Source organism: Oncorhynchus gorbuscha, linkage group LG05, assembly GCF_021184085.1.
Source record: "Oncorhynchus gorbuscha isolate QuinsamMale2020 ecotype Even-year linkage group LG05, OgorEven_v1.0, whole genome shotgun sequence".
NCBI lineage: Eukaryota > Metazoa > Chordata > Actinopteri > Salmoniformes > Salmonidae > Oncorhynchus > Oncorhynchus gorbuscha.
The window spans coordinates 26,203,247-26,230,785 of NC_060177.1; the positions used below are offsets into that span (position 1 = coordinate 26,203,247).

The 27,539-nt window shown below is 40.6% G+C and overlaps 3 protein-coding genes and 3 non-coding genes across 7 annotated transcripts; all 6 read right to left on the reverse strand.

The window, feature by feature from the left end:
• Window positions 1–4,362: 4,362 nt before the first annotated feature.
• On the reverse strand, window positions 4,363–7,448 carry LOC124035746 (60S ribosomal protein L13). Its single transcript, XM_046349383.1, has 6 exons — window positions 7,376–7,448; window positions 6,758–6,875; window positions 6,365–6,506; window positions 5,719–5,892; window positions 5,007–5,063; window positions 4,363–4,569 (listed from the first exon to the last, which is right to left on the reverse strand). Exons 2-6 carry the CDS (start codon window positions 6,859–6,861, stop codon window positions 4,411–4,413), a joined length of 636 nt encoding a protein of 211 aa, XP_046205339.1. The 5' UTR covers window positions 6,862–6,875; window positions 7,376–7,448; the 3' UTR covers window positions 4,363–4,410.
• LOC124036792 lies at window positions 4,735–4,819 on the reverse strand. Its single transcript, XR_006839041.1, has one exon. It is a non-coding gene; the product is annotated as a small nucleolar RNA MBII-202 (small nucleolar RNA).
• On the reverse strand, window positions 5,408–5,488 carry LOC124036790. Its single transcript, XR_006839039.1, has one exon. It is a non-coding gene; the product is annotated as a small nucleolar RNA MBII-202 (small nucleolar RNA).
• On the reverse strand, window positions 6,126–6,204 carry LOC124036793. Its single transcript, XR_006839042.1, has one exon. It is a non-coding gene; the product is annotated as a small nucleolar RNA MBII-202 (small nucleolar RNA).
• Window positions 7,449–8,561: 1,113 nt separating the features above from the next.
• Window positions 8,562–12,855, reverse strand: LOC124035747 (glycine cleavage system H protein, mitochondrial-like). Its single transcript, XM_046349384.1, has 5 exons — window positions 12,382–12,855; window positions 10,754–10,833; window positions 10,197–10,260; window positions 9,970–10,101; window positions 8,562–9,648 (listed from the first exon to the last, which is right to left on the reverse strand). Exons 1-5 carry the CDS (start codon window positions 12,530–12,532, stop codon window positions 9,551–9,553), a joined length of 525 nt encoding a protein of 174 aa, XP_046205340.1. The 5' UTR covers window positions 12,533–12,855; the 3' UTR covers window positions 8,562–9,550.
• A 2,081-nt stretch (window positions 12,856–14,936) lies between these two features.
• Window positions 14,937–26,267, reverse strand: LOC124035748 (lysine--tRNA ligase-like). 2 transcript variants are annotated; one of them, XM_046349385.1, is made up of 15 exons: window positions 26,131–26,237; window positions 19,510–19,698; window positions 19,198–19,339; window positions 18,856–19,021; window positions 18,656–18,749; window positions 18,371–18,557; window positions 18,089–18,214; window positions 17,739–17,858; window positions 17,490–17,652; window positions 17,190–17,363; window positions 16,999–17,084; window positions 16,817–16,902; window positions 16,513–16,639; window positions 16,138–16,281; window positions 14,937–15,259 (listed from the first exon to the last, which is right to left on the reverse strand). In XM_046349385.1, exons 2-15 carry the CDS (start codon window positions 19,650–19,652, stop codon window positions 15,185–15,187), a joined length of 1,833 nt encoding a protein of 610 aa, XP_046205341.1. In that variant the 5' UTR covers window positions 19,653–19,698; window positions 26,131–26,237; the 3' UTR covers window positions 14,937–15,184. The 2 variants fall into 2 exon arrangements, with proteins under 2 accessions (XP_046205341.1, XP_046205342.1); XM_046349386.1 differs by lacking the exon at window positions 19,510–19,698 and having other exon boundaries at window positions 26,131–26,267.
• Window positions 26,268–27,539: the final 1,272 nt, after the last annotated feature.

The following is a 27,539-nucleotide window of genomic DNA, read 5'->3' on the forward strand; positions in this document are numbered from 1 at the left end:
CATTTTTGTGAACTCACTAAAACTGGCTAAAGATTATATAACATGATAGCTTTCCAGCCGACAATGAAGTGTATTCAGAGTTGTACGTTTTCCTTTCAAAGCACTTAACTGTAGCAATTAGAAGTGGTGGGGGTCCCACCTACAGCACATATCCTTTCTGCCTTCCCACTTGGATGACAATAGGCTGGGTAAAATAATTCAAGTACACTATATGCCTGCTCCCACTACTTAATAAGGTCAAGGCCTATTATGGGATGCAGAGAAAATGTCTGACTTAGCAATTCCTCTCCAAATGTTCTCTAAATAGGGAAACATCATTGGTGGCAATACATCCTCCAGGTTCTGGTGTTGATTACAAGAGAAGCTTTGCTCAATTCACTGAGCCCCTCTTTCAGAGGTGGCCAGTCAAGGAGCACTCCACAGGTACACAGTTGAGGTCTTGCGCCTTGTAAAAACTAGGCCTCCAGAAAGACTATTGGCAGGCAGTTAATAGGGAGGCTAATCAGCATTGAGCAGAGAGCTACGTATTCCAACACCACTAAACGTTTAGCTCGATTTTAATTATTTGCTTAACTGGGCTGTTTGTCCCTGATGATCACATCAAACAAACCCTGCAGCAGGAAACATCCTCACCTCCATGGCTTTCTGCCTCTTTAAAACAGTGCTGTTTCGTTGACCTATGACCCTGATGGTATCACTGATTTCCTTTATGTTATAATTCTTAAATGTAAAGAAGCTCGCATGAATACCAGAATTAACATGACAACAGGAGTTTGATGCCACGGTAGCAAGATGGTTTATTGCAGTTGTAGCCTAAAGAATTGTCACCCTATTTTCTTAGATTCTCACTTCCTGTGTATCGAACTCGATGGGAATTCATTGCAAGTAGGAACCAGCAGTGCCCTGGGCCATACACCTGAGCTCAATTATGCTGTAGCTCTTAACCAGAACCATCTGTTGCCGCTGTGCCAACACTAAAGCCTCTCTTGACTCTTCCTGTTTATTTAAGCATATATTTATCAAGAGGCTTCTTGCTATCTAGCTGTTTATCCCAGGCAGACATTACACTGTTGTGTAGTTCAAATGTTTTCCCGTAAAAATGGTGCAGGATTGCTTGCGTTCAACAGAAAACAATTTTGATAACGAGAGCCACATACCAACCAACTTGAACAATTCCTGCCATTCAGGTAAAAATGGAAAACAAGAACATTGAATTTGTGCAGGCACTAGTGAGGAGTTTGTGTAACTTCATATGTAATCCCCTGTGTTAAGATATTCTTAGACATATTGGGCAAACTCCCAATACTTCATTGATTCTAGAGGCTCCCATTCTGGCTGTGGTTGCTCCAATTTCCACTTAAATCTAGTTGGTGTGTTTTTGTTTTAACATGATCTAGTTGATCTAAATATGGCTCAGTGAATTGGAAACGAAGCCTGTGTTTTATTCTGCGCCGATCAGAGGTTGTCTTGGCTGACAGTATGCAGGAGCAGAGGAAATGTGATGTTTGCATAATACTCCCACTGCCCAGCAAATCAAGAGACATGACATCATACAAAGCCTGCATACACTCAATTTAATATGAATTCATTTAAGGTATAGCCCACACACACACCTCAAGGCTGCCTTCATGTACATTGTCAAAGCTACTGTGTATTGGTTAAGTGTAGGTGATATAGCATACATTGCTACAGTTGACATTCAAGTAACCTTAAAAGCAGTCATGCTATCAGAGGAGCATAGGAACAATGCTGTCAGACCTTGTTACCATAGATTCTGCCGTTACTGTGGTGATAATCTCATCCCCAGGATATTACTCAAAGTGCAGAAGTGTCAGGTGCATGAGAATACCATGGTGGTAGAATGTCAAGGTACAGTGCCTTCGGAAAGTATTCAGACCCCTTGACTTTATCCACATTTGTTAAGTTACAGCCTTATTCTAAAATTGACCCAGTTTTTTCCCCCTTAAACTACACACAGTACCCACTAATGACAAAGCAAAAAAAAGTTTAGACATTGTTATTTTTAATAAATTAAACCACTTACATAGGCATTCAGACACTTTATTCAGTACATGGTTGAAGCACCTTTGGCAGCGATTACAGCATTGAGTCTTGGGTATGAAGCTACAAGCTTGGCACACCTGTATTTGGAGAGTTTCTCCCATTCTTCTCTGCAGACCCTCGAGCTTTGTCAGGTTGGATGGGGAGCGTCGCTGCACAGCTATTTTCAAGTCTCTCCAGAGATGTTCGATGGGGTTCAGGTTGGGCTCTAGCTGGGCCTCTCACGGACATTCAGAGACTTGTCCTGAAGATACTCCTGCATTGTCAAGGCTGTGTGCTTAGGGTTGTTATCCTGTTGGAAGGTAAACCTTCGCCCCAGTCTCAGGTCCTGAGCACTCTGGAGCAGGTTTTCATAAAGGATCTCTGCATTTTGCTCCGTTGATATTTCCCCTCGATTCCGACGAATCTTCCAGTCCCTGCCTCTGAAAAACATCCCCACTGCATGATTCTGCATCTGTAGAGATGGTGCCAGGTTTCCTCCAGACGTGATGCAAGGCATTCAGGCCAAAGAGTTCAATCTTGGTTTCCTCAGACAACGAATCTTGTTTCTCATCGTCTGAGAGTTTAAGAGCCTTCTGGTAAACTCCAAGTGGGCTGTCATGTGCCTTTTACTGAGGAGTGGCTTCCGTCTGGCCATTCTATCATAAAGGCCTGGTTGGTGGAGTGCTGCAGAGATGGTTGTCTTTTTGAAAGGTTCCCCCATCTCCACAGAGGAACTCTAGAGCTGTGTCAGAGTAACCATCGGGTTCTTGGTCACCTCACTTGACTAAGGACCTTCTCCCCTCATAGCTCAGTTTGGCCGGCACTATCCTGTCTCGGCGCTCTACAGAATATTCCTTCGACCTCATGGCATGGATTTTGCTCTGACATGCAATGTCAAATGTGGGACCTTATAAAGACAGGTGTGTGCCTTTCCAAATCATCTCCAATCAATAGAATTTACAACAGGTGGACTCCAATCAAGTTGTCGAAATGGCTCAAGGATGATCAATGGCAACAGGATGCACCTGAGCTCAATTTTGAGTCTCATAGCAAAGGGTTTGAATACTTATGTAAATAAGGTTCTGTTCTCATTTTTAATAAATTTGCAAACTGTTTTTGCTTTGTCATTATGGGGTATTGTGTGTAGATTGCCTATTCATTATTTGTATTTAATCATTTATAGAATAATGCTGAAACGTAACAAAATGTGGAAAAAGTTCATGGGTCTGAATCAAATCTACGCAAAGGAGATGTGTCATGCTGCACGAGGCAAATGGTCACACGAGATCTGACTTTTTTTTTAGATATCTGAACAGAACCATCTCTATTTCCAGTAATGTGGAATAAACAGATACAGGCCTAATGAATTTATTTAAATTGACTAGATTTCCTCATATGAACTGTAACTCAGTAAAATCTTAAAATTGTTTTGTTGCGTTTTACACCCCTATAAATACCAAACTGGAAATCTTAGGGCTAGGATACTAGGAATTCCACAATCAACCTTTCCATTGATTCTTTGACTACAACTCAAAACCACATTTTCATTAACTACTACAGGGCTGGAGCATTGCTCATAAGTCCCTAAAACATACAAGCACATAAGGTCCTGGTTGAACAAGCAGTGAAACTAACGTGTTTCAGAGACGGAATTGACACACCATGGGTGCCACATTCTATTGAGATTTTGTAGATTTCCAGCTTTGTGAAAGAAGCCATTTAATATTTAGGAATGCCAAGTATGCTAAACAAAAACCATTTGAAAGCAAACACTTCTGCTTTACATCCCTTAACCATTTGAATGAGTTTCTGAAATTAATGAAGAGCAGTAAATTTAAGATCAATTATAGTTTGTGGATGAATTTACTTATACATTTTTGGGCTTGAGGACCATTGTGCTACATTTGACACGCTGAAGACGACTCAAAAAGCCACTTCCTTGAAAATGTAACTTCCATAGTGTGTACTTCACACTCAGGAGACTGGTTACCACATACAATTTGAAAATGCCAGGGTGAGGGATTTTCAATGTAGTACAGCTGCCACTTGCTGGTAGTGACTGGGCAAGATGTATTCCATCCATTTGTCTGTTGGGCAACACAGTAAACACTATTTAACATTAGCATTGATACCTGTATTTCTATAACCCATCAAATGTGAATTGAAATACTAACACATAATTTTTATTTTATTTTTAAATGTACCTAAGTTGAGTGTTCAACACCATTGAACAGAAATGTATCCACAACTGCAATAAAAAATTTACATTACAAGATGAGATGGTAACAAACATGACCCTTCAAATTGAAAAATGACCAGTGAAGTTATACACGTTTTTATTTTTGAAAGTTCCATAGAAACTAACGGTTATTTCTTCTTGTCAATACTCTCAGCTTCCGCCTCCTTTGCCCTCTTGGCACGGATGCCGAAGAGACGGGCATTGGCACGGGCCATACGCAGGCTGGCGAAAGCCTTGAAGTTCTTTTCATCCTCAGAAATCACCCTGGCCTTCTCCTTCTTGTGTACCTGCAGCAGAGGGAGAAGAGCCCAATTACAACAATGTTGATGTAAATATATACTCATTAAGAGTAGGGCATTTCAGTCAGAGAAAGTTAAATACAATGAATGGATTAGGGACTATGTTATTACTCAATGATTTAATTATTTGTACGTCCACTTCTGTAAGTTAAGGCCCAGCACAATCTGGCAGTCATCAGATAATAGGTTCAAAGAGAATCATCAAGGTAATACAGAGATTCCGGAGAATTTGTCATCACTTGACTGCTGAAAGAGCTCAAACATATGTTCAATACATAGACTCTAGATACATCCTCTAAATATTAAAATGATGACATGGTCATCCCATTTATATTCAATAACCATAATCCGCGGTAAGTTTGTTTTAAAGAACATGAACTTCCTTTTTTTGGGTGAATCAAGTGATATGAATGTGTGATACGTACATTCTTGATGGGCATGACAGTGCCAGAGAGCTGCGTGGCCATCTTCAGTTCCTCCTCCTGGAGAAAGGGAAAGGTTTTAATGCTCGCAGGAAAAGTAACATCTACCATGTGCACTTTCAAGACAGTGCAGTCAATCTAAAATGCTACTGGGGTGAAGAGAAGAGATTTCAAACATTTACTTAAATGTAAATGTAAATTTAATCGCACACCAACTGAAACTAAATCTACAACAGAGCACGTAAACAAAGTCCAGATAACCATGCAGATCAATGTTACTCTGCACAAAATGCAGTAAAAAAAAATCAAAACCTCCACAGACCAGTTTAAAGCCCAATTTCTACAGCTTAACTCCAAAACTTCCTTGCTAACAGGCCGTTTCAGAAACTACAGAATGGGCACTGGACACATGAAACCGGCAGTCATCAGATAATAGGTTCAAATGTAATCATCAAGGTAGTACAGAGATTCCGGAGATTGTGTCATCACTTGACTGCTGGCCCAGAGCTGCTCACAACCCAGGTTTCTTTATTTCAATCACGAGCAAATTTTCTGAAACCACGTTTAACAGTAATGTTATGCATGACTGATGAAATCTTCCAACGCAAATATTTATAATCTGAGCATCAAATGAAGCAATCACTTTCACAATATGGTTATGCGTGTCCCATATGTTAATAAACACTCAACCCAACGTTCTATGACTGACACTTACAGTGCTGTCTCCCTTCTTGGGTGCGGAGGCCTTCCTGGGGAAGAGGATGAGCTTGGAGCGGTACTCTTTCAGGCGCTGTACATTGGCCTGCAGGGACTCTGATGACCTGTTGCGACGGCGGGAGTCAACAGAGATGCCAATGGTGCGGGCTGTCTTCTTGTGGATACCGGCAGCCTAGAGTACAAAGCACATGCAAAGCAGCGAACCAAATATTTGAGGACTGTTGGGCATTTAGTTGTTAGCCATGCCCGGACTTTTAGGAGTGTGAAGGCTTGCACATAACTCAATACAAGTAGATTGCTACATTCAGACAAAAAAGCCTGTCAAACAAAAATGGTTAATAACTGGCTTGAGCCCCATGTTATGAATCAATTGACCAGTTGTAAGTTTTCATATGCACAGCACGCATTAAAACAAGCAGACATCAGCAAATAGGTTCAAGTTGAATCATCAAGGAGATACAGAGATTCCGGAGATTTGTCATCACTTGACTGCTGTAAAAGGTTATAGTAGTCTGCAAGCCAAAATATATTCAATAAACTCACACCTTTCTTTTAGGCTGTTCAGTCTTACATAACGTACTAACACTGCCTAAACCTGGAGGTTATTATTCACAAAGTAAATGTACTGTTAATATTCCTCTTACCTTGAGCTCCTCCAGGGTGAAGCCACGTCCGGCGCGCACCTTGGTGTGATACCTGATGGTGGGACACCTGACTTGAGGCCGGAGGGGTCCGGCCACAGGACGTGGGGCAATACGACGAGCCTTGATCTGACGGGCCTTTCGCCTGAGAAATGAGGAGTCTGTTCATCACATAGACCTCCATCACATACATACATACCATGCACACAACAAAACTACACCATAGTCATAATTCCATACAGCTAGTTAACCAACTAGGTACATCACATAAACATGAGTTAATAGTTGGTAGTTTTGCATACAGCAGACGTTTGAAACGTAAGACAGTTCAACCAAAAGTTAACATTTATCCAACCATTATACTTTACTTAAAACCAATAACTAATCAAGGCCTACCTGCGAGTCTTCCTTGCGGGCTGGTTGAACCAGGTGCGCACCCTCGTCTGCCAGTCTTTGTGGAAGTGTGGGTTCAAAAGCATGCCATTCCGGCTGGGTGCCATGGTTGCCTACTTCCCTGAAACAGGAAATTAACACATGTGAAACAGGAAATTAACACATGTAGAAGCTAATCACATTTAGCAATAAGATCAGCCCATCCAGCGAAGGGGAAAAAAATGAATGCTAAATGCTAGCCAGTTAGCTAGCCATCACGTCCAGGCTAACTGGGGATGCAGCAATGGATTTCAACACAAACAGACGTATATTTTACTGTGTTAATGGCTCCGTAATCATTGGAGTTAATTGTCGATAATCTAGATCATTACCGACAGGTTGGTGACAATGAAACAGTTGTAACGTCACTAACACAGACATACATGCGTCTGCAACCCAAAAAGGTTTAGCAGTCAACCTATCTGGCTTGTCTTTATCTCAACTAACTCATCAATAGTCATATATTCTGAACGACAACATCATACACGTTGGCAATAAATGCATAAAAGTAACATACATTTTGATATATTGGAGGATTAAGAGCGATTTCGTTTGAAAGACAGTGAGCTTATTTTCACATACCGTCTGAGGCGGAAAATGGCTGAAAGGAAAAAGGAAGTTCTAAAACTGTGCATTGTGGGATATGGTAGACGCAATGGTTCATCAAACGGATGTACTAAAATGCACGTGTGAAGAGTTGTATTAAAACAGATTCAATCATAATCTTCGATTTAAAAAATATATCTTGTTCAGAATCCATTCAGATCAAATTAGCTTTTGTACGCTTTTTGTTATCAAATTTTCTTGGTTTTGGTATAATGCTAACGTGCTTTTCAAACCATAATCAAGCCCCAATAAAACACATTAAAACAACCAGTATGCATGCATGAAAGATGCATTGTTCAATAACTAATGGTCGTACACAAATCTGATCTATTGCTGATGTATTTTTGTAGGTACACCACAATGGGTCACTGCAGCCCCACAATAAAGTTACACACGGTTCATTTATGGACCTGTTTCACACAGCCTATTTTTCAGAGTATCCCCCAATTTTCCATTCTCATTGTAATAATGAATTACATGTTTTCAATGTAGGAGCGTTGTGCATCGAAATATTAAACCCTAATACTTTCTTGAAATCACAAAAGATATGCAGCACACTCTTTAAAGTGCACATTAATAGCAACACCGTCACTCTGCTCATTGCGTCAAGACCATCCCGAGAGGATCTTCTCTGTCCGACAGCCAAATGTTATTCTGTAAAGTATTTAAGCCCCATTCCCCTTCATAGTAAAGGTTAAAAACTATAGTCAAAGATTTGCTGTTTCTCTGCTACACTGATTCGGTGCCCACTTTTGCCATTAATCATTGAACAAACCCTCCCCTGCACCTCATCTCGATCTTGATCTAAGGGCAAAAGTCAAGGTGTACCGAGAGTCAATGTTAGAAGCGAGAAGCGGCCAGTATCAGCATGTTTGTTTCAGCAGTGCTTCTCTACCCCCTGGTTTTTCACATGTTAGGCATCAGAACAAAAAGTTCTAGTTCAAAACAGGGTAATTTCTTGGAATAGGTCCACACACACCCTTCACAGAATGGGAAACTAGCCACTAACAATATATACTACTGTTCCATTAACTGACTGTGCTGATTATATGTTAATAAATCAGTGCTACTGTGTGGATATATTAAATGTGTTAATATCACTGGAGTGTAACTTTCAGTTACCATTCGCTTGAATCACTTGGGTTGGAAAATACAGCAGCAGTATATCAAATCAGATTTTATTGGTCACATACAGTTTAGCAGAGGTTATAGCAGGTGCAGCAAAATGCTTGGCTTCCTAGCTCCTAACAATGCAGTAAAAGTGTCAAACAAGTACACAAATAATCAAAAACAAGATATCATGAATGTCAGGACAAATCAGTAATCCAAATTAAATCTACGCATATATAGGGCTACACAAAAAATATATATAGCAGTAGACATTAGTGGGCTATGCCACCATCCAGTATATAAATACAGGCGGTGTGTAAACAGTGTAACAAAAAAATGCAATATATCCCACATATTCCAGATGTTACCTCAAAATACGAAAATATCCCAAATATAATTGATTCTTGCTTCATTTGTGCTGTAGTCTTTTGTTCTAAAAGGTTCTTGCTGAAGAATGTGAATCTACAAGTGTGGGAGTCTTTGGAAGTGCCAGGCTGCCAGCCAAAGTTGACTAGTCTTGCATTGCCAGACACCAAATTAAGTTTCGACTATTAGCTAATGACTTAAGGTGGTTTATGGAAGTGAATGGTAATGCATTCCATCCTTCCCACCAGATGGAATATAAAAGTCATAATGAAAAAAAAAACAATTGATTGTACACTATTTCATTTATCTGACTTCTCATTTCCAACCTGTTGCCACTTGTCTGTATTTTCTTTCAGTCCAAATGAAGCACCTGAAATAATAAATCCTTGATTTTTGTGCCAACAGGATTTATCGTTGTGCCAACAGGACATGGGAACAAACCCTTCAGGTTGTCTTGTGGTTTCATCAGCAATAAGCACAAAGATGAGCATTGTTAATTAACATTTTGGTTATCTTGGTGATGAAACAATTACAGGCAAAATAAATAGGGCTACTTTACATAATCCCATTTGAGCTGAGATTTTACAGCCCGTCCAGATAGGATTAGTGTGAAAGACCTGTAGTCATCATTAAAAAGAACATTTAAAAAAAAAAGAACATGGAGAGTCGAGCAGTCTACTCATCAAGGGATTTGATCAATTTATCATAGGAGCCATCATCCATGAGGCCATCAAGTTCTGCAGGGTTGTCAATAGTCATCTTAATTAGCCAGCCTGGAAGTCAAAGAGCAGAGCAACCATCAGTAACATTGTCAGGAGAGGGGATTTAATAGTGTGTTGAATGATTATTCACCAACAAAAATCACATAAGGAGGAGGCAGGTACCCTTGCGGTTAAGAGCGTTGTGCCAGTAACCGAAAGGTCGCTGGTTTGAAACCCCAATCTGAATAGGTGAAAAATCTGTCGATGTGTCCTTGAGCAAGACAAACCTAATTTGCTCATCTAAATTGCTCTTTATTAAAAGAGTCTGCTAAATGACTAAAATGTCAAACATACACATCAACTGATTTGTCATGTCACTGTCTTGATACTCACCCCCTTCGTAGCAGGATTTATTCACTAGTCCAGGGTTGTCTGCCAGCTCTGTGTTGATTTCAGTTACCTCTCCAGTCAGAGGAGAGTACAACTCACTAGCAGCCTTCACGCTTTCCAAAGCACCAAACTCCTCTGAAACACAAGCAAAGGACATGCAAAACCCTCCTTACTGGCAACAAAGCTCATTTACTTGTGGGAGGAAACTTAAACCTGAATAAAAATCTCACCCATTTGTTCAAGTTTTTGCCCCACCTCAGGGAGTCCACAAAACACCACATCACCTAATGCTTCCTACAATGGAGGGACACAAATTGTAACATTTTAGCAGATATTCATATTTGAAGTATACCTTGAGGAAAGTATGGGAAGAATTCTAACGTGTAACTGATTTCATGAAGCATAAAATAAGGCCAATGAAAGTTGTGGTAAACTTAGTTATTGCACAAATATGGATGTCATAAGGTGAATGCACCAATTTGTAAGTCACTCTGGATAAGAGCGTCTGCTAAATGACTTAAATGTAAATGTAAATCAGATTGGCCCTCAAATTTTAAGTCAGGCATAATACTAATACTAATATAATAATAATATAATAATTTAAGTCAATAGTTATACATATGTAAAATTGTATCTGTCTTTGTATTGCAGGACAAGGTGCAAAGTCCTAAAATAAATCTCTCAAGACAATAAAGGCATTATGTAGACCAATAAATGTCATATTATCAGTAATTAAGAAACAGCAGCACACTAAATCATTGATTAAAGTATCAACCAAACTACCTACCTGAGCAAAATTGCTGATGCCAACTGTACCAACTCCACCCTCTACTCGTACCCACTCATGCTTGTCTGTGAATTTGAGGGCTGTAAAAAATAGACATTCACGTCAGATAATGGGATGTATGTGCATAGAAAAACAGCAGACTAATAAAGTATTAGTACACTACACTGACTAGTTGACATGGCCATAAACTTGAAAAACAAAAAAATGTCAAGTTCTGTGTCCTATGAGTACACAATCAGTTTTTTTTTGGGGGGGTGCTAACTTCACTAAGTACCCATCCCAAACATTGCCCTTGATACTTACCGTCCAAAGGACACTAATGTACTATGGACCAGAGCCATAAAGTATTGTGCAAAACTACAAACCTAATTTAAAATACTGCATGATGGCAAAAGATACCATTAATGTACTGCCCACATTCAGCCCTGTAATGTCAAACTAGATGTGAATTGTATTACTATCACCATTGAGATGTCAATTGCTCAAACAATGTACCAGCATTCTCCAGCTATTACTGTACACAGTATGAGTGGTGGGAGGGAGCACACACATTTAACAGTTCTCTATTGGTTGAAGTAAAAAAAAAAATCATCCTTCCTCTAATCTGCTATGTAGGCTGTTCCTTCTATTAAATTAACTAGTAATATTTTATACTATTTTGACAGATATGTAATCCAGATTTTGAGCAAGAAACATTAAAATATGGTTTATGTAAAACGCTGTCAATCTTTCCCGATATGCTGGGGAGGAATGAAATGCCTCAGTGTCCAATGCTAGCATCAGATCATGCAGGAAAAAAATACAGGTTTAAACCAGATTGTGAACTGTGCATGATGCTGGGGCATGGCTGGTTTGTCTGAAAGCCTCAGGGGAGAGCCTTACCTTAATGGAGAGCTTCAATATCATTTAGACTAAACCACCACACATGTATTTACCATTTGCAGACTACACATGTAGTAAATATAGATGTATGATCAAATGTTTTACTCCTGACCAGCCCATGTCCAAACTCGTGCGTGACTTGCTGTTAGTAATTATCCATTACATTGGGGCACGAGACAGTGGGTGTGAGGGCCTAACAAACCTAATGTTTTTTTAAGACCGTGGATAGCAGACCCAGCAAATCGTTGCAAGGTCAAGTTATACCTCTGATAGGCATCCCAGATAGCAGTTTATGGAAAGCGACCATATAATTCAAAATGTTACGGTTAAACCAACCTATCGCGGGGAGCGTTGTTCGACAGGCTGGTCAGGGAATCCCAAAATTCCATTGGAATTTCATAAAAACAAAATCACTTTAATTCTGTCTGGAAATAACGAGAGAATAGTTTACTTTTAGACCACGTAACAGCCAGCATTAGGCTACTTTTTAATTTGTGCCATCGACCAAACTTTCTTAGCAGTGCATTCGTTCTAAACTGCTTACAAAACTGGATATGCTGATCACCAAATAAAATAAAAATCGTTCATGCTCTCTCTGACGTATTGAAACGTACCGTGGGAAAGTCACCAAAACAGCGTGAGATTATTCCCCCTCTGCGACTGGAATGTGTAGCCACACATCAATTGTGATGTTGATAAATCTAGCATGCAACACTGAGAGTGGCAACATTGTAACAAATTGTTACCTGTGAACAGTCGCGAGGCGGTGCTCAGTGTCCGTGCGGTGTTTGCCTTCCATAAGAGCCGATTTGCGGATATCTGTACAGGTCGAGAAAGCTGAACCAGTACTGTGGAAAAGTTTACAGAAAGGCACCGGAACGCTACTCTCATCGCCATCTTCAGTGTCGGCCGAAATGATTACACATGCAATTGACTGAGTGGAACGCGCACAATCACCATTTGCGCGCTCTCGATTTTAAATAGAAGCGGATTTTCTTCAGGACTATCTGGGAGTTGGACCGTATTTGCCGATAAGGCTTTTCCTTATATGGATACTCTCAAGGCGTAATAAATGCGCAACAGAATATTTCGGAATATAATAGTTGTTTTCCGCATAGTTGGCAGTGTTAGATTTTCTTCTGTCTATTAGTCTGTCTACTCTGCATCTTTATGGCATTGTGGAACTAACCATAAGGTTTTGGGCGCGTTCCTCTGCCCAGGCGTTGCTGAAGAATTTCATATTTTACACTGCCTGTATTTTAACTGTCAGCTAATCACATACGTTATAACAATCTGTCAATCTATGCCGTGGCACTCAACCATTGGTTGATTCATGCAACATCTGAACAGGGGAACGCGATCATTCTCATTATGCTTGGTAGGTTATGACTCTAAATAGTTTTTCCTCCATTAATATTACAGCCCCAACCCCGTCACTGTTTCTTTTGTGTCCGTTTTCCATTGTACTGTAGTACACAACTGTTGAGATTGGGTAACAGTTCCTAGAACATAGTGTTTCTTTCATTAACACTCCTGTTGTGTCCGTTTCATGTTAATTTATTCTGTGTTCCCGGTCCAAAATGACCGCCCCGTTATAGCTGATCATAATCCATAACAACCCATATATTATGTTGATCTTTTTATCAACTTAAGTTCTTGCGAACATTACAAGTTTTGAACTTCTACTTGCTATTTATGGCCTGTAGGCCTTATTGGCTGAGCTCATACAACTCGTTTTTGATTTTAAAAAAAAGCATAATGTATGGATTATTTTGACTATAACAAATACTCAGATGAAACATATTGAGCTATTTATCAGACTACTTTGTCAAAGTTTAACAAGGACTCTCCTCCTCACCAGTGTCATGATTAAAGATAAGGTCAATAGCCTCACATACATGAATGACTACATCGTTTGGACTGACCTATCGTTTGGTCATTGTGCTGCCACAGAATGAATTGTGAGCAAGGCCTCAAAAAAGCTTTATATACCAGAGCTGCGAGAAAAGTTCTATATATTATTGAAACAATGTTGCGATTGTTTGTGAGAATGCCAACAGGTGTGGTTCCCATGGGGGAAAGATTCTATTTGGGAAAGGTTCCTTGTTAAGGGAACCCAAGAAGGGGAGTGAGGTGTGTGTGTGTGTGTGCTCAAACACACATGCATGTGGGGGTCTGGGAGAGGAAGTGTGTCCATCTCATGAATGGGCATGTGCCTGAACTCAATTTTATACACTAATTGTAGTCTCCCCATTCATTTCTAATGACCGGTAATCTTTGACCGGGAGCACCACAGATGTACAAAAGTTCAAACACCCAAAGTTTTATGAAAATCATCTAAATGTGTTTTGTGTTCAGATGCCCTGTGTGGATAAAGTCATGGAACCTTATGACAATCAGATGAAATGAACTCCATTTTTCAGAGAGAACTTGTAAATCAGTCCAATTTGACCGGAACACAGCAGGAGGGTTAAACAAATTCTGGCTTTCTTGATAGATTTCACACTAGGGTCCAACAGTACTTTGCAGCATGACTAGAAAGTGATTGGACTGCATTCACTAGAAATGAACTTGCAGAACACATCTACTCACCTTGTGCTCTTCCTCGAACCAAAGGTATTGTACACAGGTCCTCCCACACAATCCTTTTAGGAGTGTGCTGCACATTGGTCGTCAAATATTCAGTCACTAGGGGTGTATTCATTACGTCTTGCAACAGAAACCGTTTAACAAAAGGAAGGAAACAAGGATTGAGCTACCTGAATTTGTCCAATAGAAACTCTAGTTTGTTTCTAAATGTTTTCTGTTTGGAAAAAATAAAAAGACAAAACATTTTGTAACAGAATAGGTGGTCATTCTGCCAAACAGTTTCTATTGGACAAATTCTGGTACGTTCCTCTGTTTCGTTGGTTTCCGTTTAAGAAATGTTTTGCAACACATTCGGCTGAATGACCTCACCCCTGGTTTATCCAAAAATGTATGAAAATGTACGTAATGAAGACCATGGCTAAAGAACAGACCAGTAACCTAGGCCTACTACTACAGTATATCATCTGTAGACACTGCAGATACTTTAACATGTAACTCAATCATGGGAATACAGAATCACATTTCTGTCCAATTTTATTTTTGTGCCAATGGCAGTTGTGAGTGAACATGTTTGTTTTTTAGTAGTTGGACTGTATAGCGTACAATAACACAGCAAACATGTCCAGAAACCCTCATTCACTGACATTACATTGGGCTTGGATGTCCACCACACTAATGAGGGAAGAAAGAATAGAGACAAAGCACAAGGTAATAAGAGCACACAATTTAATGTTTCATGTAATGGTGGAAAAATTATTTCAGTTATTATTTCAGTTATTATTTAACTTATTTCCCTTAATAATGCAGATTGCAAGATTCAAACCATATGATAAAATGGAAAACAAGTCAATGCCACCGGGACACAGTGAGACCAGACCAACAGACCAATCTGATTATTTCCCCAGGCTTCATCACCATGCCAACCCCTGCAGAGATCTGCCAGCAGGCGAGGTCACAATACTACACAGAGGTGCCCTCTGTGAGAGGGGCTGTCTTGTTGTCATCAGGCTTCATGGCCGGGAAGAACAGCACCTCCTGTGAAACAGAATTAACATCAGGTGGTTTCACAGACACGGAGTCCTGCTGAAGTGCATTCAAGTTTGTAGTGTATTGCATGTGTAAACTAGCATCAAAACAGTGTCCCCTACTGCATAATAATAAACATGCATGCCTAAAGCCTTGTTCACATTGGCAGTTTGAAGCGACTCACGTGCACATTCTTTTGCATTTCCGATTCAAATCTATTACTTTTCCTGCAGTCCGAACAGCCAAAAAGCACATGGAATCAAGGCTTGAAATATCTGGTTCCATGTACTACAGTACAATGGAAGTCAGATACAAATCTGATTCCTGGCCATTCAACTTGTGTCTGAACAGTCAAATCTGATTTATTGTTTTTTTTAGACTTATTTGGCATATCTTGTTGCTTGCTAGCTACTCGGTTGACAGTGTGATAAGAACATGTGGTAGCTAACGAGCTTGTTAATGTTCTAGAAAGCTGAACAGCTACCTAGCTAGCAGACGACTGCTGTGGCTAGCCAAAAAGGACTCCTTTTGAATTTGAGCCTTTATAAGTGTTCTTACACTATGACTTTGAACATTTAAAGCAACTGGGAAACATCCATGGCAAGACATTGTCGTCATCTTAGCTGCTACATAACTTCTGAGTGATAGGAAGCACAAGCACCACCAATCAGCCTACACCACTGAGCACACACCAGTCATTACTATGACAACTAGCATAGCCATGTCCGCAAATGACTTCCATCTGAACACCCCCCCCCCACCCCCCCCGATTTGGTCACCTGTAAGTTCCTTTTTGAACACTACATTGATTTGAGCATTAAGGCCTACAGTGCTTTAGAGATTGCACAGGATCTATGTGGGCCTCTGTCTGTATGTATTGACTGTACCTTGATGTTGTTAGAGTCTGTGAGGAACATGGTAAGACGGTCAAGGCCCATGCCCCAGCCAGCAGTTGGTGGCAGGCCATACTCTAGTGCCGTGCAGAAAGTCTCATCAATGGACATGCTCTCGTCATCACCCTCTGCCTTGGCCTAATAAAACATAAAAATACACACAGAAGATAGATGAAAAACCAAAACAAAGTAGCTCATCAAGATTTATAGGGTGGTGACTCAAACATGAAAATATCACAAAGAAAATGAAGCACCAATGGTAACTAAGTTGACGTAAGGCAAGAATCTTTGGGAAATGTGTCAGTTCAGTTGCCCCAACTACTACATTGTTTCTAGCATTACTCAGCCGACTCGCCCAGGCACACTCACCTTAGCCTGTTGCTCAAAGAGCTCCCTCTGTCTGATAGGGTCGTTCAACTCAGTGTAGGCATTACAAATCTCCTTCTTCAATACAAACAGCTCAAAACGCTCCGTCAGGCCTTTCTCTGACCGGTGCCTGTATGGGGAGAGATCAAGGAGAGCATAGCTAGAGACATCAGCATTGACAAGCAGGGGGCACTGCAAGACCTATGTTGACTCTTATTTCAAATGGTAACCTGCAGTCCATTGGAATGTGAATAAGAGCACTGTTGCTTGTTTTTAAATTAGTGTAATATGGATAGGAAGAGCTCACCATTTGGCCAGGGGGCTCATGATCTGTGGGTGGTCACAGATGAACGTGGGGTTGATACACGTGACTTCCAGGAAATCTCCCACCAACTGCAGGGATAAACATCAACTTCAGTTTAGTCGTGATGTCAACAGCACGGAAGGGGTATAGGAGGAGGGTTTCCTGATGTAAATTAGAAAAGGTACCTTGTCAAGGAGGCGGGCAGTGGTTCTAGGAGGAGGGCACTCTACTCCTTTCTGGGCACACAGCTCATCAAAGAATTTACGTGTCTCTGGGGTGGGTGGAGAGGGACAGGTCAGTAAGACAACCTAGGAAATTCTATAAATATATAGAGGTATAGCTGTGGCACTGGATTGACCGCCATTCATTCTCCTACCGTCACTGTCGTAGGTGTCAGCAGCTGGGAACTTGACGCCCATCTCCTTCTCCAGGTCGTGCGTCATGCTGACCCTCCTGAAGGGAGGAGTGAAGTCGATCTCATAGGTCGGGCCCTCTGGACCCTCTGGATGATACTTCACTTTGTACTCTCCAGTGATGTGCTTGACCATCCCTGATGGGAAGAGAGAGTAGACCAGTTAGTTATGGAACCTAGCAGCTACATACCTACATGTCACTGTGAGTAACACTATATATTCACATTCCAGAATGATGAAGCAGAAACACCCCCTTCATTCACCCGAGAGAAGCTTCTCTGTGATATCCATCAAGTCATGGTAATCTGCATAGGCCATATAGAATTCGCAGGTGGTGAACTCTGGATTGTGGGTGAGGTCAATGCCTTCGTTTCTGAACTGCCGTCCAATCTCATACACTCTGTCAATCCCCCCAACCACAAGCATCTGGGAAAAAAAGACACAGAAATATGAGCATGGAGTTGAAAGTGTTTTTTCATGTGTTATTGGTTCTTCCTCAGGGGACATGTTACCTTGTGGTAGAGCTCAGGAGCGATCCTCATGTAAAGGTTCATGTCTAGGTCGTTATGGTAGGTCACAAAGGGTTTGGCCACGGCCCCACCAGGAATCAGGTTCATCATGGGCGTCTCAATCTGTAAGAAACGTGTGTTGTGGTTTTAAAGTCTCAGTTACCTATCTCCATCTATTACCAAAACCCTGTTTGTGAAAAAGAAACCTTTAAAATAACTTTCCACATCAAAGAGAAGAGAGCTTTACCCCTCTTGAAGTCTTAACCCGAACTCCTCCACACTTCAATGTCATTTTCCTGACAAACCATTTTTTTTGTTTAACAAAAGTGCCCCCTAGTGGCTATTTCCCTCACCTCCAGGAATCCCAGCCCATCCAGGAAGCTGCGGAGGTAAGTGATGATCTTGGCACGTGTTACAAACTTCTGCCTCACATAGTCATTGAGAATCAGATCCAGGTATCGCTGGCGAAATCGTGTTTCCTGGAGGCAATGGATTAGAGAAAGTGTGAAGATCCCAAATTTTTTAAATTTCTTCTGCAGGTTACATGAATTAAAGGTGTCCTGTATCATCTCTCATTTATATGAAGGCCTGACATGTTTTCTGTATGTCCACTACAGGATTGTGAAGGTGCTCACCTTGTCCTTGAGACCAAAGTGCAGGTGGGGCAGCATGTGCAAGCAAGGTGAAAGCAGGGTCATCTCTATGGGAATGATGCTCAGTTCGCCCTTTTTGGTCTTCCCTGGATTACCACGAACACCGATGATGTCACCACGCCGCAGCTTGTTGTTGATGCGCACAAACTCCTCCTCAGACTTGTAGCTCCTGACAGGAAAGATTGACAGACGGGGTTAGAAAAGATACATGCGGGAGTTATGAGCTCACATGAGTAGTGTAGTTCTGGGAAGGACCATGTTCTGTACCTGTTGGTTGCCATAACTTGCAGCTTGACGCCTTCCCCTCGCAAGTCATAGAAGATTAACTTGGCCCCGGACTCTCTCTTGGCATGAACACGACCTGCCAACCACAGAGTTTCACATATGTCAAAAATACAGATTGACCATCAAATGACAACATCATATTATTTCAAATCACAATATTTGAAAACAGTTGTTGTCAGTACCTGATACATTGAGGACAATGTCTGTTAGCTGGTCTCCAGGCTGTAGGTGGTTGTATTTCTCAATGAACCCTGTGAGCGACAGATCTACATTGTACTTGTGAGGGTATGGGTCCTCTGCTGTGCCCTTCAGAGCCTGGATGGCTTGAGTGCGGATCTTAAAGTATTGCTATTGGAATAAACCATATAAAGTGAGGTTAGTGCAAATGTACAAGAGCTCAATTACTGCAGCCCTATTTTTGAGAAATATATATTTTTAATCTTCTACTAAGATCAGCAGTCAAATGTTCTGAAGAAAATCACAAGAGGGAGGGAAGGACGATCCTAAACATCCATATAGCTCACGTTAGGGTCCAGGGTCTCCTCATCTTCCCCGTATGCATTCTGAACTGCCTGGTCATTGGTCTGCTTCTGCTCAACCTGCTCTTTGACTTTGGCTTCCTTCTCAGATGCCTTCTTCTCAGCTTTCATTCGCCTCTTCAGCTCACTGACAACACAGACACAGAGGGTAACATCAGGGTATCTAGTGGACGCCGCATCGAGGTTGAGGACTACTCGGGAGACTACGTTATAAAGCCATACAAGTAATTCCTAAAAAGGGAATCATTCATGACAAAAGGTTAGTTGTTTTTCTCACTGAACGGAAAAGCCACCAACCTTTTATCACCTCGCCAGCGATTCCCCTGAATTAGAGCTGGGACTGACACTGTGCTGGGGAGAGCGAACTTTACCCCCTGAGCCCTGACCCCAAAGGCTTGACACACCTGGTGCCTGGCAGTCCTGACCACCAGAGTCAGCATGGTGATGCAGGCTGACCTACTGTGCTATACCAGTCAATGACCAGACCTGGAGAGAGACACACACACAGCTGACTTATTTCTGTGAATTTGAAACATGGGAACAACACTTCAAATGTTGCGTTTATATTTTTGTTCAGTGTAAATGGGTTTAGTAACACTGGTGTAAAGTAAGTAGAAACACTTTGAAGTACTACGTAAGTAGTTTAAATATTTTTGGACTACCTTTACTCCACTACAATGGAGTAAAAGTCGCAGGACTTTGCAGTTCGAAAACTCTGCCGTCATTTTCAAATGGCCCTGATATATATATGTCTCTCTATAAAAGTCCCTGGCCTCACACCAAAACACAGATTTAAGAGTCAAACTATCGTTCAAAATCAACAACCAACCCTTGTCAATGTTGATGTCCTATTTCGGGTCGTGATTCGGTTAAGTTAAATAACAAAGCAACTGATTTCCTTCTTTTCCGTTTCGCCAGCCTCCCAGAATCTCCATCCGAAACTCCAGAATTTACAGAATGACTGTAAATTCTCTTCTAACCAGTGATATAAAAATTATTATATTCTGTGTGTCATTTGAATAGGGAACTGACAGTGTTTTAGCAACATTACTTAAAAAAAACAATTTTCTGACAATGTGACCAGTTAGATATGGTCATTTCCACATCTTAATAAATTCATAGAATGATTGGGAACAACATTTGAAAACTATCACAATGTAGAGTGGGAAAGTAGCCATGCGTTTGGAAAAATAATAGATACTGCAGTAAATAATTTACAACAAAAAAAACATCTGTCTCACCCAGGACCGGAGTCTACGCAGACTGGTGCAGAATAACCAATCAAAGCCAACAGTAGGCCTTTATGCCACACATGCCTCCTATCATTCGATTTGAACTGGACTGTGTTTACAGGCAGAAGCAACGACGCGATTTTAGATCATTAGAAAGCATTCGCCAAAAGCCACAAAATACACCATTTCTACAAATATTTAAATATCATGGGAGTCCTATTGATCAATCAACCATGAAAAGGTAGGCTCCCTCTCCCTTAGTTATGCACATCAACAACAGCAAGATCAACAACTAATGCTATCCAGAGCGAGATTAGATGAACACTCTTAAACCATTGCCTGGCAATGCAAGTAAATTGTTGGTAAATTACCTTCAGTGTGTCAGTGTGCTCTGGGTCGTTCGTAAATTCAGCGCATTGTCAGATTGTCTGTTTGTAAATTCAGAGTGTTTTTCTCTCAAAGTATTCAGAGCCACACACACACTACACGCTGTGGTTGAGGAGTAGGGTTGATCCGAGCGTACCTCGCAATGGCAGTCAAGCACCAAGTCAAATGGCCACCTCACTCTTGACCATTTTACTCGCCCTAGCAGAGCTGGTTAGGCTGTTTACATGTTATTTAGAGCGTTAGTGACTAACTGCACTAGTGGCAACAATTCATCAGTTATTCTGCGCTCTGGCACATTCAGGCAAGATTGCTCTGAAATCGGAGTAGATAGCCAGAATGAATTTACAAATGCAAGAGATATGCTAACTGGATAATAGTTGTTCAAGGTCAGCATAGTTAAATAGATAGCCAGCAACACGATTCACATTTATTGCTAAGTTGAACAAATGACACCTGCATCTCTAGTTGTAACCACCAAAAACAATATGGGGAAAAAGGTCAGTCACTCATCCAATGACATCCTTCTTAGCTGGCTAGCTAGCTACCTAACGTTAGGCGCCATGCTTTTAGCTTGCTAAATAAATAGATTTGCTAGCTTATTAGCCATGTTATGACTGACTTGTGATCATTGCCTTGCTAGTTATATTGTATTGGAATTCCCAGGATTAGTTCAATTTCTTCATATTTGTTGAGTAGTTAAAGTGCTGTCAGTTCAACTTTAAACAGAGCATACAACCTAATCATTTGCCTGTTCTATTGATGTTAATGTGATATGAGTGACTAACAAAAGTGTTGCTTTAAAAAAACTTTCTACATTGGCAACCCACTTTAAAAAAATCCAACATGTAGCTGGCTGTTTTCTACAAGTTGTCCTCTAACCAGTGATATCCACATTATTTCCAGATTCCAAGTGCCTTATCAGTAGGGTTCCTTTGAACAGGATTTGCAATCTGACACCCCCCCCCCGTTCTATTGATTACAACTTGATATCGATATGAGTGATTGACAAATAAGTGTTGCATTTCCCTTTGTTTTGGCGAACCCCAAATCAAAACGTGAACCGTTTCAGGAAGCTAGGCGAATGTCGCACGTCACTAATTCACAGGTGAAGCATTTAAATGTAAAACATTTTTGGGGATAAAAATAGAAATGGATTCTGTAACGTGAACTTTCATGTGCCTTAACAAACTTGTATGCCATCTGTAAATATGAATCAAATTCTTAAATTCTGAGCCTAGTTGGTTTAGCCAAGGAAAAAGACAGGAACCTTCCTGCTGACCATGATTGGCTGAAATAATGGATGGGGCTGGACATACCGAGAGATGAGTTTGGATTGGTCTGTAATGTAGCATGCTTCTGTCTATAACATGAGCTGCTCAGTACGTCAATCTGTTTGTACTGTATGGGTTGGGATTATGTTTCATTATTGAGTTAGCTAACCTTTATATATCTAAACAAAAGACTACTTCGCCAGATGATTACACAACCCATCAAGTTAGCCAGGTGTGTCTGGGGATGATTACAACGATCTATTGTATTTCATTATTTTTGCTACTACTTTCACCACTTTTAGTCTTGAAATATGTTTGTTTACTACACTACTCGCTCTGTTTAGCACATGGCCTCACATGTGAATCCTTAAAGAGATTGGTGGGGATAGGCTCAAGGAGGGTGTGAACTATGCTGAATGGGTGTAGACAAAGACCTCTCCAGTAGGTGTACCTAAACATTCAATGGCCATTTTCTCAAAAGTAGTGATACAAGTTTTACTTTCAAAGCAGAATTACTTACCCATTGTTCCTCAACTGCAGTGTATGATACACGATTTTGAAGTCGATAACTAATTTCAACTTATGTTTTAGGAATAACAATGGAACTTAGAATACTATTGGAAATTAATGTTAATTAAATCAGGTAAAAACTGCTGACTGAGTCAGTGCTGTGATTGATTTATTTTGATGATATACCTGACATCGTGAAAACAGCTTTGTCCTGTCTAATCACGTTTGAGTGTCAAAACAAGTGAAGCATTTTCATTTACTTTTGATAATGAAGTACAGTTGAAGTCGGAAGTTTACATACACCTTAGCCAAATACATTTAAACTCAGTTTCACAATTCCTGACATTTAATCCTAGAAAAATTCCCTGTCTTGGGTCAGTTAGGATCACCACTTTATTTTAAGAATGTGAAATGTCAGAATCATAGTAGAGAGTGATATATTTCAGCTATTATTTCTTTCATCATATTCCCAGTGGGTCAGAAGTTTACATGCTACCAAATACTAATTGAGTGTTTTACTTTTAAATTGTTTAACTTGGGTCAAACGTTTTGGGTAGCCTTCCACAAGCTTCCCAAAATGGGCAAAAATAAATTTTCCTCCTGACAGAGCTGGTGTAGCAGAGTCAGGTTTGTAGGTCTCCTTGCTCACACACACTTTTTCAGTTCTGCTCACACATTTTCTACAGGATTGAGGTCAGGGCTTTGTGATGGCCACTCCAACACCTTGACTTTGTTGCCCTTACGCCATATTGCCACAACTTTGGAAGTTAGCGACCAAACTTTAATTCCTGACTGATGTCTTGAGATGTTGCTTCAATATATCCACATAATCTTCCTACCTCATGATGCCATCTATTTTGTGAAGTGCACCAGTCCCTCCTGCAGCAAAGCACCCCCACAGCATGATGCTGCCACCCCCGTACTTCAAGGTTGGGATGGTGTTCTTCAGCCTGCAAGCATCCCCCTTTTCCCTCCAAACATAATGATGGTCATTATGGCCAAGCAGTTCTATTTTTGTTTCATCAGACCAGAGGACATTTCTCCAAAAAGTACGATCTTCGTCCCCATGTGCAGTTGCAAACCGTAGTCTGGCTTTTTTTAATGGTGGTTCTGGAGCAGTGGCTTCTTCCTTGCTAAGCGGCCTTTCAGGTTAGCAATACTTTTGTACCGGTTTCCTCCAGCATCTTCACAAGGTCCTTTGCTGTTGTTCTGAGATTGATTTGCACTTTACACACCAAAGTACGTTCATCTCTAGGAGACAGAACGCATCTCCTTCCTGAGCGGTATGATGGCTGCGTGGTCCCATGGTGTTTATACTTACGTACTATTGTTTGTACAGATGAACGTGGCATTTGGACATTGATCCCAAAGATGAACCAGACTTATGGAGGTCTATCATTTATTTTTTGAAGTCTTGGCTGATTTATTTTCATTTTCCCATGATGTCAAGCAAAGAGGCACTGTGTTTGAAGGTAGGCCTTAAAATACATCCACAGGTACACCTCCAATTGACTCAAATGATGTCAATTAGCCTATCAGAAGCTTCTAAAGCCATGACATAATTTTCTGGAATTTTCCAAGCTGTTTAAAGGCTCAGTCAACTTAGTGTATGTAAACTTCTGACGAACTGGAATTGTGATACAGTGAATTATAAGTGAAATAACCTGTAAACAATTCTTGGAAAAATTTACTTGTGTCATGCACAAAGTAGATGTCCTAACCAACTTGCCAAAACTATAGTTTGTTAACAAGACATTTGTGGAGTGGTTGAAAACTAGTTTTAATGACTCCAACCTAAGTGTATGTAAACTTCCGACTTTAACTGTACATGGGCTCACATGTGTATCCTTAAAGAGATTGATGTGGCTAGGGCTTAAGAGGGTGGGAACTACGCTGAATGGATATAGAGAAAGAAGAGCTCTCCAGTAGGTGTACCAAAACATTCAAGGGACATTAACTTGTAAGTGGGGTTACAGTGTAGTGTATGATATACCATTTTGTAGTTTGTATTTTCATCCAATGTAAAAAACACTATTTCAAATGTTTCTACATAAGACCAAATTGAGGTGGTGGGTCAAAAATGCATAACTTCACAATGTAGCTGGCTGTCTTCAACAGGTTGTCCTTTAAGCCAGTGGTAAACAATATTTCCAGTTTCCGTTTTTTTGCTGTGTTGGTTTCAACAGCTCATATGTAACAGCATAAGTTCAGACCGTCCCCTCACCCATACCCGGGCGCGAACCAGGGACCCTCCACAAAAGCCGCGGCCCTTGCAGAGCAAGGGGAAACACTACTTCAAGGTCGCAGAGCAAGTGACGTCACCGATTGAAACGCTATTTAGCGCGTACCACCGCTAACTAAGATAGCCGTTTCACATCCGTTACACATACAATCTGATTTCCCCCCTAAATCGCTATGAGTGTTTAATATATCACAAAATGTGTCTGCATATTGATTTGGACACTTAAATGGCTCAATGTCAAAACAGAGTTTTTGTCAACACATAAATAGCATATCAGTATGACCTGAACGGTCAGGAAGCAGCAACAGCATCATCATGTTCAATTGTTTTTTTAGGAATAACTTAACATTAATTTCCAATTGAATCAGGTTAAAACTGCTGAATGAGTCCAAAACCGTACTGTGATTTTTTGTTGTTGATGAACCCGTTCTCACTATTTCAGATATGCCCTGTCTAGTCAGTGTTAAAAAAAATAATACTTAAAAAAAAACACTTGAGAATTAAGTATAATAAAAAAAAAATACTTAAGACTTTTACACAAGGAATATTTTACTGTAACTTTCACTTGACTCGTTTTATATTAAGGTAACTTTACTTTTACTCAAGTATGACAATTGGGTAATGTTTCCACTGAGTAGGAAGAACATCTTCACTATCATTCTGAGCTGATCAGTCAGACCATGTAGCCTAGAAGTAATTTAGCTAGCTAAATCCACTAGCTAGCAAGCCATCCCATTGCAGAAGTGGAATTATAGGATAATTCGCTTGGATGCATATAAAGCTGATGAGTTCAATGTTTCCCCACATAAATAGCACACCAGTATCACTTGAAAGGTTGCTGAATTTGGCACGCAACTCATTACGGTAAAGCTAAAAAGGCTAACACTACTTTAGCTAAAACGTGGTTTTGTTCATAAACCTACGTGAAAACAAGAAACTTCAAATCAGCAAATAACCATGGGTAATTTGTACGATGCAATATGGGTTTTGTAGTCATCTACGCACAGAATAGGATGATAAGCATGCATGCGTGCACATTAAAGGACTACAAGTAGCACGCGCGATATGCAACTTGAACCGAATGGACCATTGGAATTTGTATGCACATTAGCTATGGTAAACTTGTTTTTCCATCGTGCTTTATCCGAACTTGTGCAACAATATCCTACTACTTGTATCGTTTAATAACAAGGATGTGATCCACACACACCATCAAAGTGTTGCAAACGTCTTCATAAATGCTGTCCAAAAAAAGAATGAATCGACAATGGCTTACTTTTTGCTGAGTTTCTCTGCATCCACCTCGGTAACGTCTGCCATCTTATTTTTCTCCTTCGCTAGGCTTTGTCGGGCGTTGGCATCCAACGTTATGGTGCATTACCGCCACCTACTGTATTGGACAGTGGGCCAGGGAGAAACTAAATTCTACCTGCCAGCCACGTTTCTCATTAAAAAATATTACAAAATATTTGAGACTGTATCTAATGACGTTCTACTCAGTATACTCTTTAAACTAATTTCCTGTATTCCCTTCTCCCTCATACTAGATATCAGCCTCTCTCTTTCCCTCTCATACTTCCCACACTGTATCAATACATGCTCCACTATCTCTGTTTCCAAATCAAATACAAATGTATTTGTCACATGAGCTGAATACAACATGTGTAGGTAGACCTTACCATTAAAATGCTTACTTACAAGCCCTGAACCAACAATGCAGTTTTAATTAAAAGACTGCAGTTTTAAGAAAAATATTTACTAAATTAACTAAAGTAAATTAAATAAAAGTAACAATAATTACGCTATATACAGGGGGTACCGATACTGAGTCAATGTGCGGGGATACAGGTTAGTCGAGGTAATTGAGGTAATATGTACATGTAGGTACATGTAGGTAAAGTGACTATGCATAGATAATAAACAGCAAGTAGCAGCAGAGTAAAAAAGGGGGGGGAGATAAATGCAAAACGTCTTGGTAGCCATTTGATTAGCCGTTCAGCAGTCTTATGGCTTGGGAGTAGAAGCTGTAAAGAAGCCTCTTGGACCTAGACTTGGCGCTCCGTTTCCGCTTTCCATGCGATAGCAGAGAGAACAGTCTATGACTAGGCTGGCTGGAGTCTTTGGCAATTTTCAGTCTCCTGATGGGGAATAGGTGTTGTCATGCCCTCTTCACGACTGTCCTGGTGTGTTTGGGCCATGATAGTTTGTTGAAGATGTGCACACCAAGGAACTCTCAACCTGCTCCACTACAGCCCCGTCAATGAAAATGGGGGCGTGCTCAGCCCTCCTTTTCCTGTAGTCCACGATTATCTCCTGGCAATAATCACACTTTCCTGTTGGAGGTTTTCCTACCAAATGTAAAGTCTTATTCAACTGGCTGTGTCCCAGCCTTAATCTAAAAATAGCCTCCTCTCTTTTGTCCATTCCTGCCGTCCTCCCCGACTTTCTTCTGTACTTGCAATAAATGCCTGCTCTTAGTATCTCTATTCCACTGCTCCTGCCATCTCTGCATCATCACTGTCCATATCAGGGGATTTGCCTCTGCCTTGCTCATTGAAACTACAACATCAACATCCCTGAACAAAGTGCTTCTTTAGCCAGTACATCAGCTGTCTCTTTCCCCTCCACCCCAACATGGACTGGAACCCAAGTAAATCTTATTTGTATACCCATTTATCTAATCCT

Coding starts and splice junctions, on each gene's coding strand:
- LOC124035746 (XM_046349383.1), bottom strand. CDS start 6,861: ATGGCACCCAGCCGGAATGGCATGCTTTTGAACCCACACTTCCACAAA. Junction 5,893..6,364: donor TCACCCTGGAGGAGCTCAAG/GTAAGAGGAATA, acceptor TTTGTACTCTAG/GCTGCCGGTATCCACAAGAA. Junction 5,064..5,718: donor CCAAGAAGGGAGACAGCACT/GTAAGTGTCAGT, acceptor CCCTTTCTCCAG/GAGGAGGAACTGAAGATGGC.
- LOC124035747 (XM_046349384.1), bottom strand. CDS start 12,532: ATGGCGATGAGAGTAGCGTTCCGGTGCCTTTCTGTAAACTTTTCCACA. Junction 10,261..10,753: donor GCATCAGCAATTTTGCTCAG/GTAGGTAGTTTG, acceptor CCTCCATTGTAG/GAAGCATTAGGTGATGTGGT. Junction 10,102..10,196: donor GCAAAAACTTGAACAAATGG/GTGAGATTTTTA, acceptor CTTGTGTTTCAG/AGGAGTTTGGTGCTTTGGAA.
- LOC124035748 (XM_046349385.1), bottom strand. CDS start 19,652: ATGCTGACTCTGGTGGTCAGGACTGCCAGGCACCAGGTGTGTCAAGCC. Junction 18,215..18,370: donor ACTTTGGTCTCAAGGACAAG/GTGAGCACCTTC, acceptor CATTGCCTCCAG/GAAACACGATTTCGCCAGCG. Junction 16,903..16,998: donor CTGCCCGCCTCCTTGACAAG/GTACCTTTTCTA, acceptor TTATCCCTGCAG/TTGGTGGGAGATTTCCTGGA.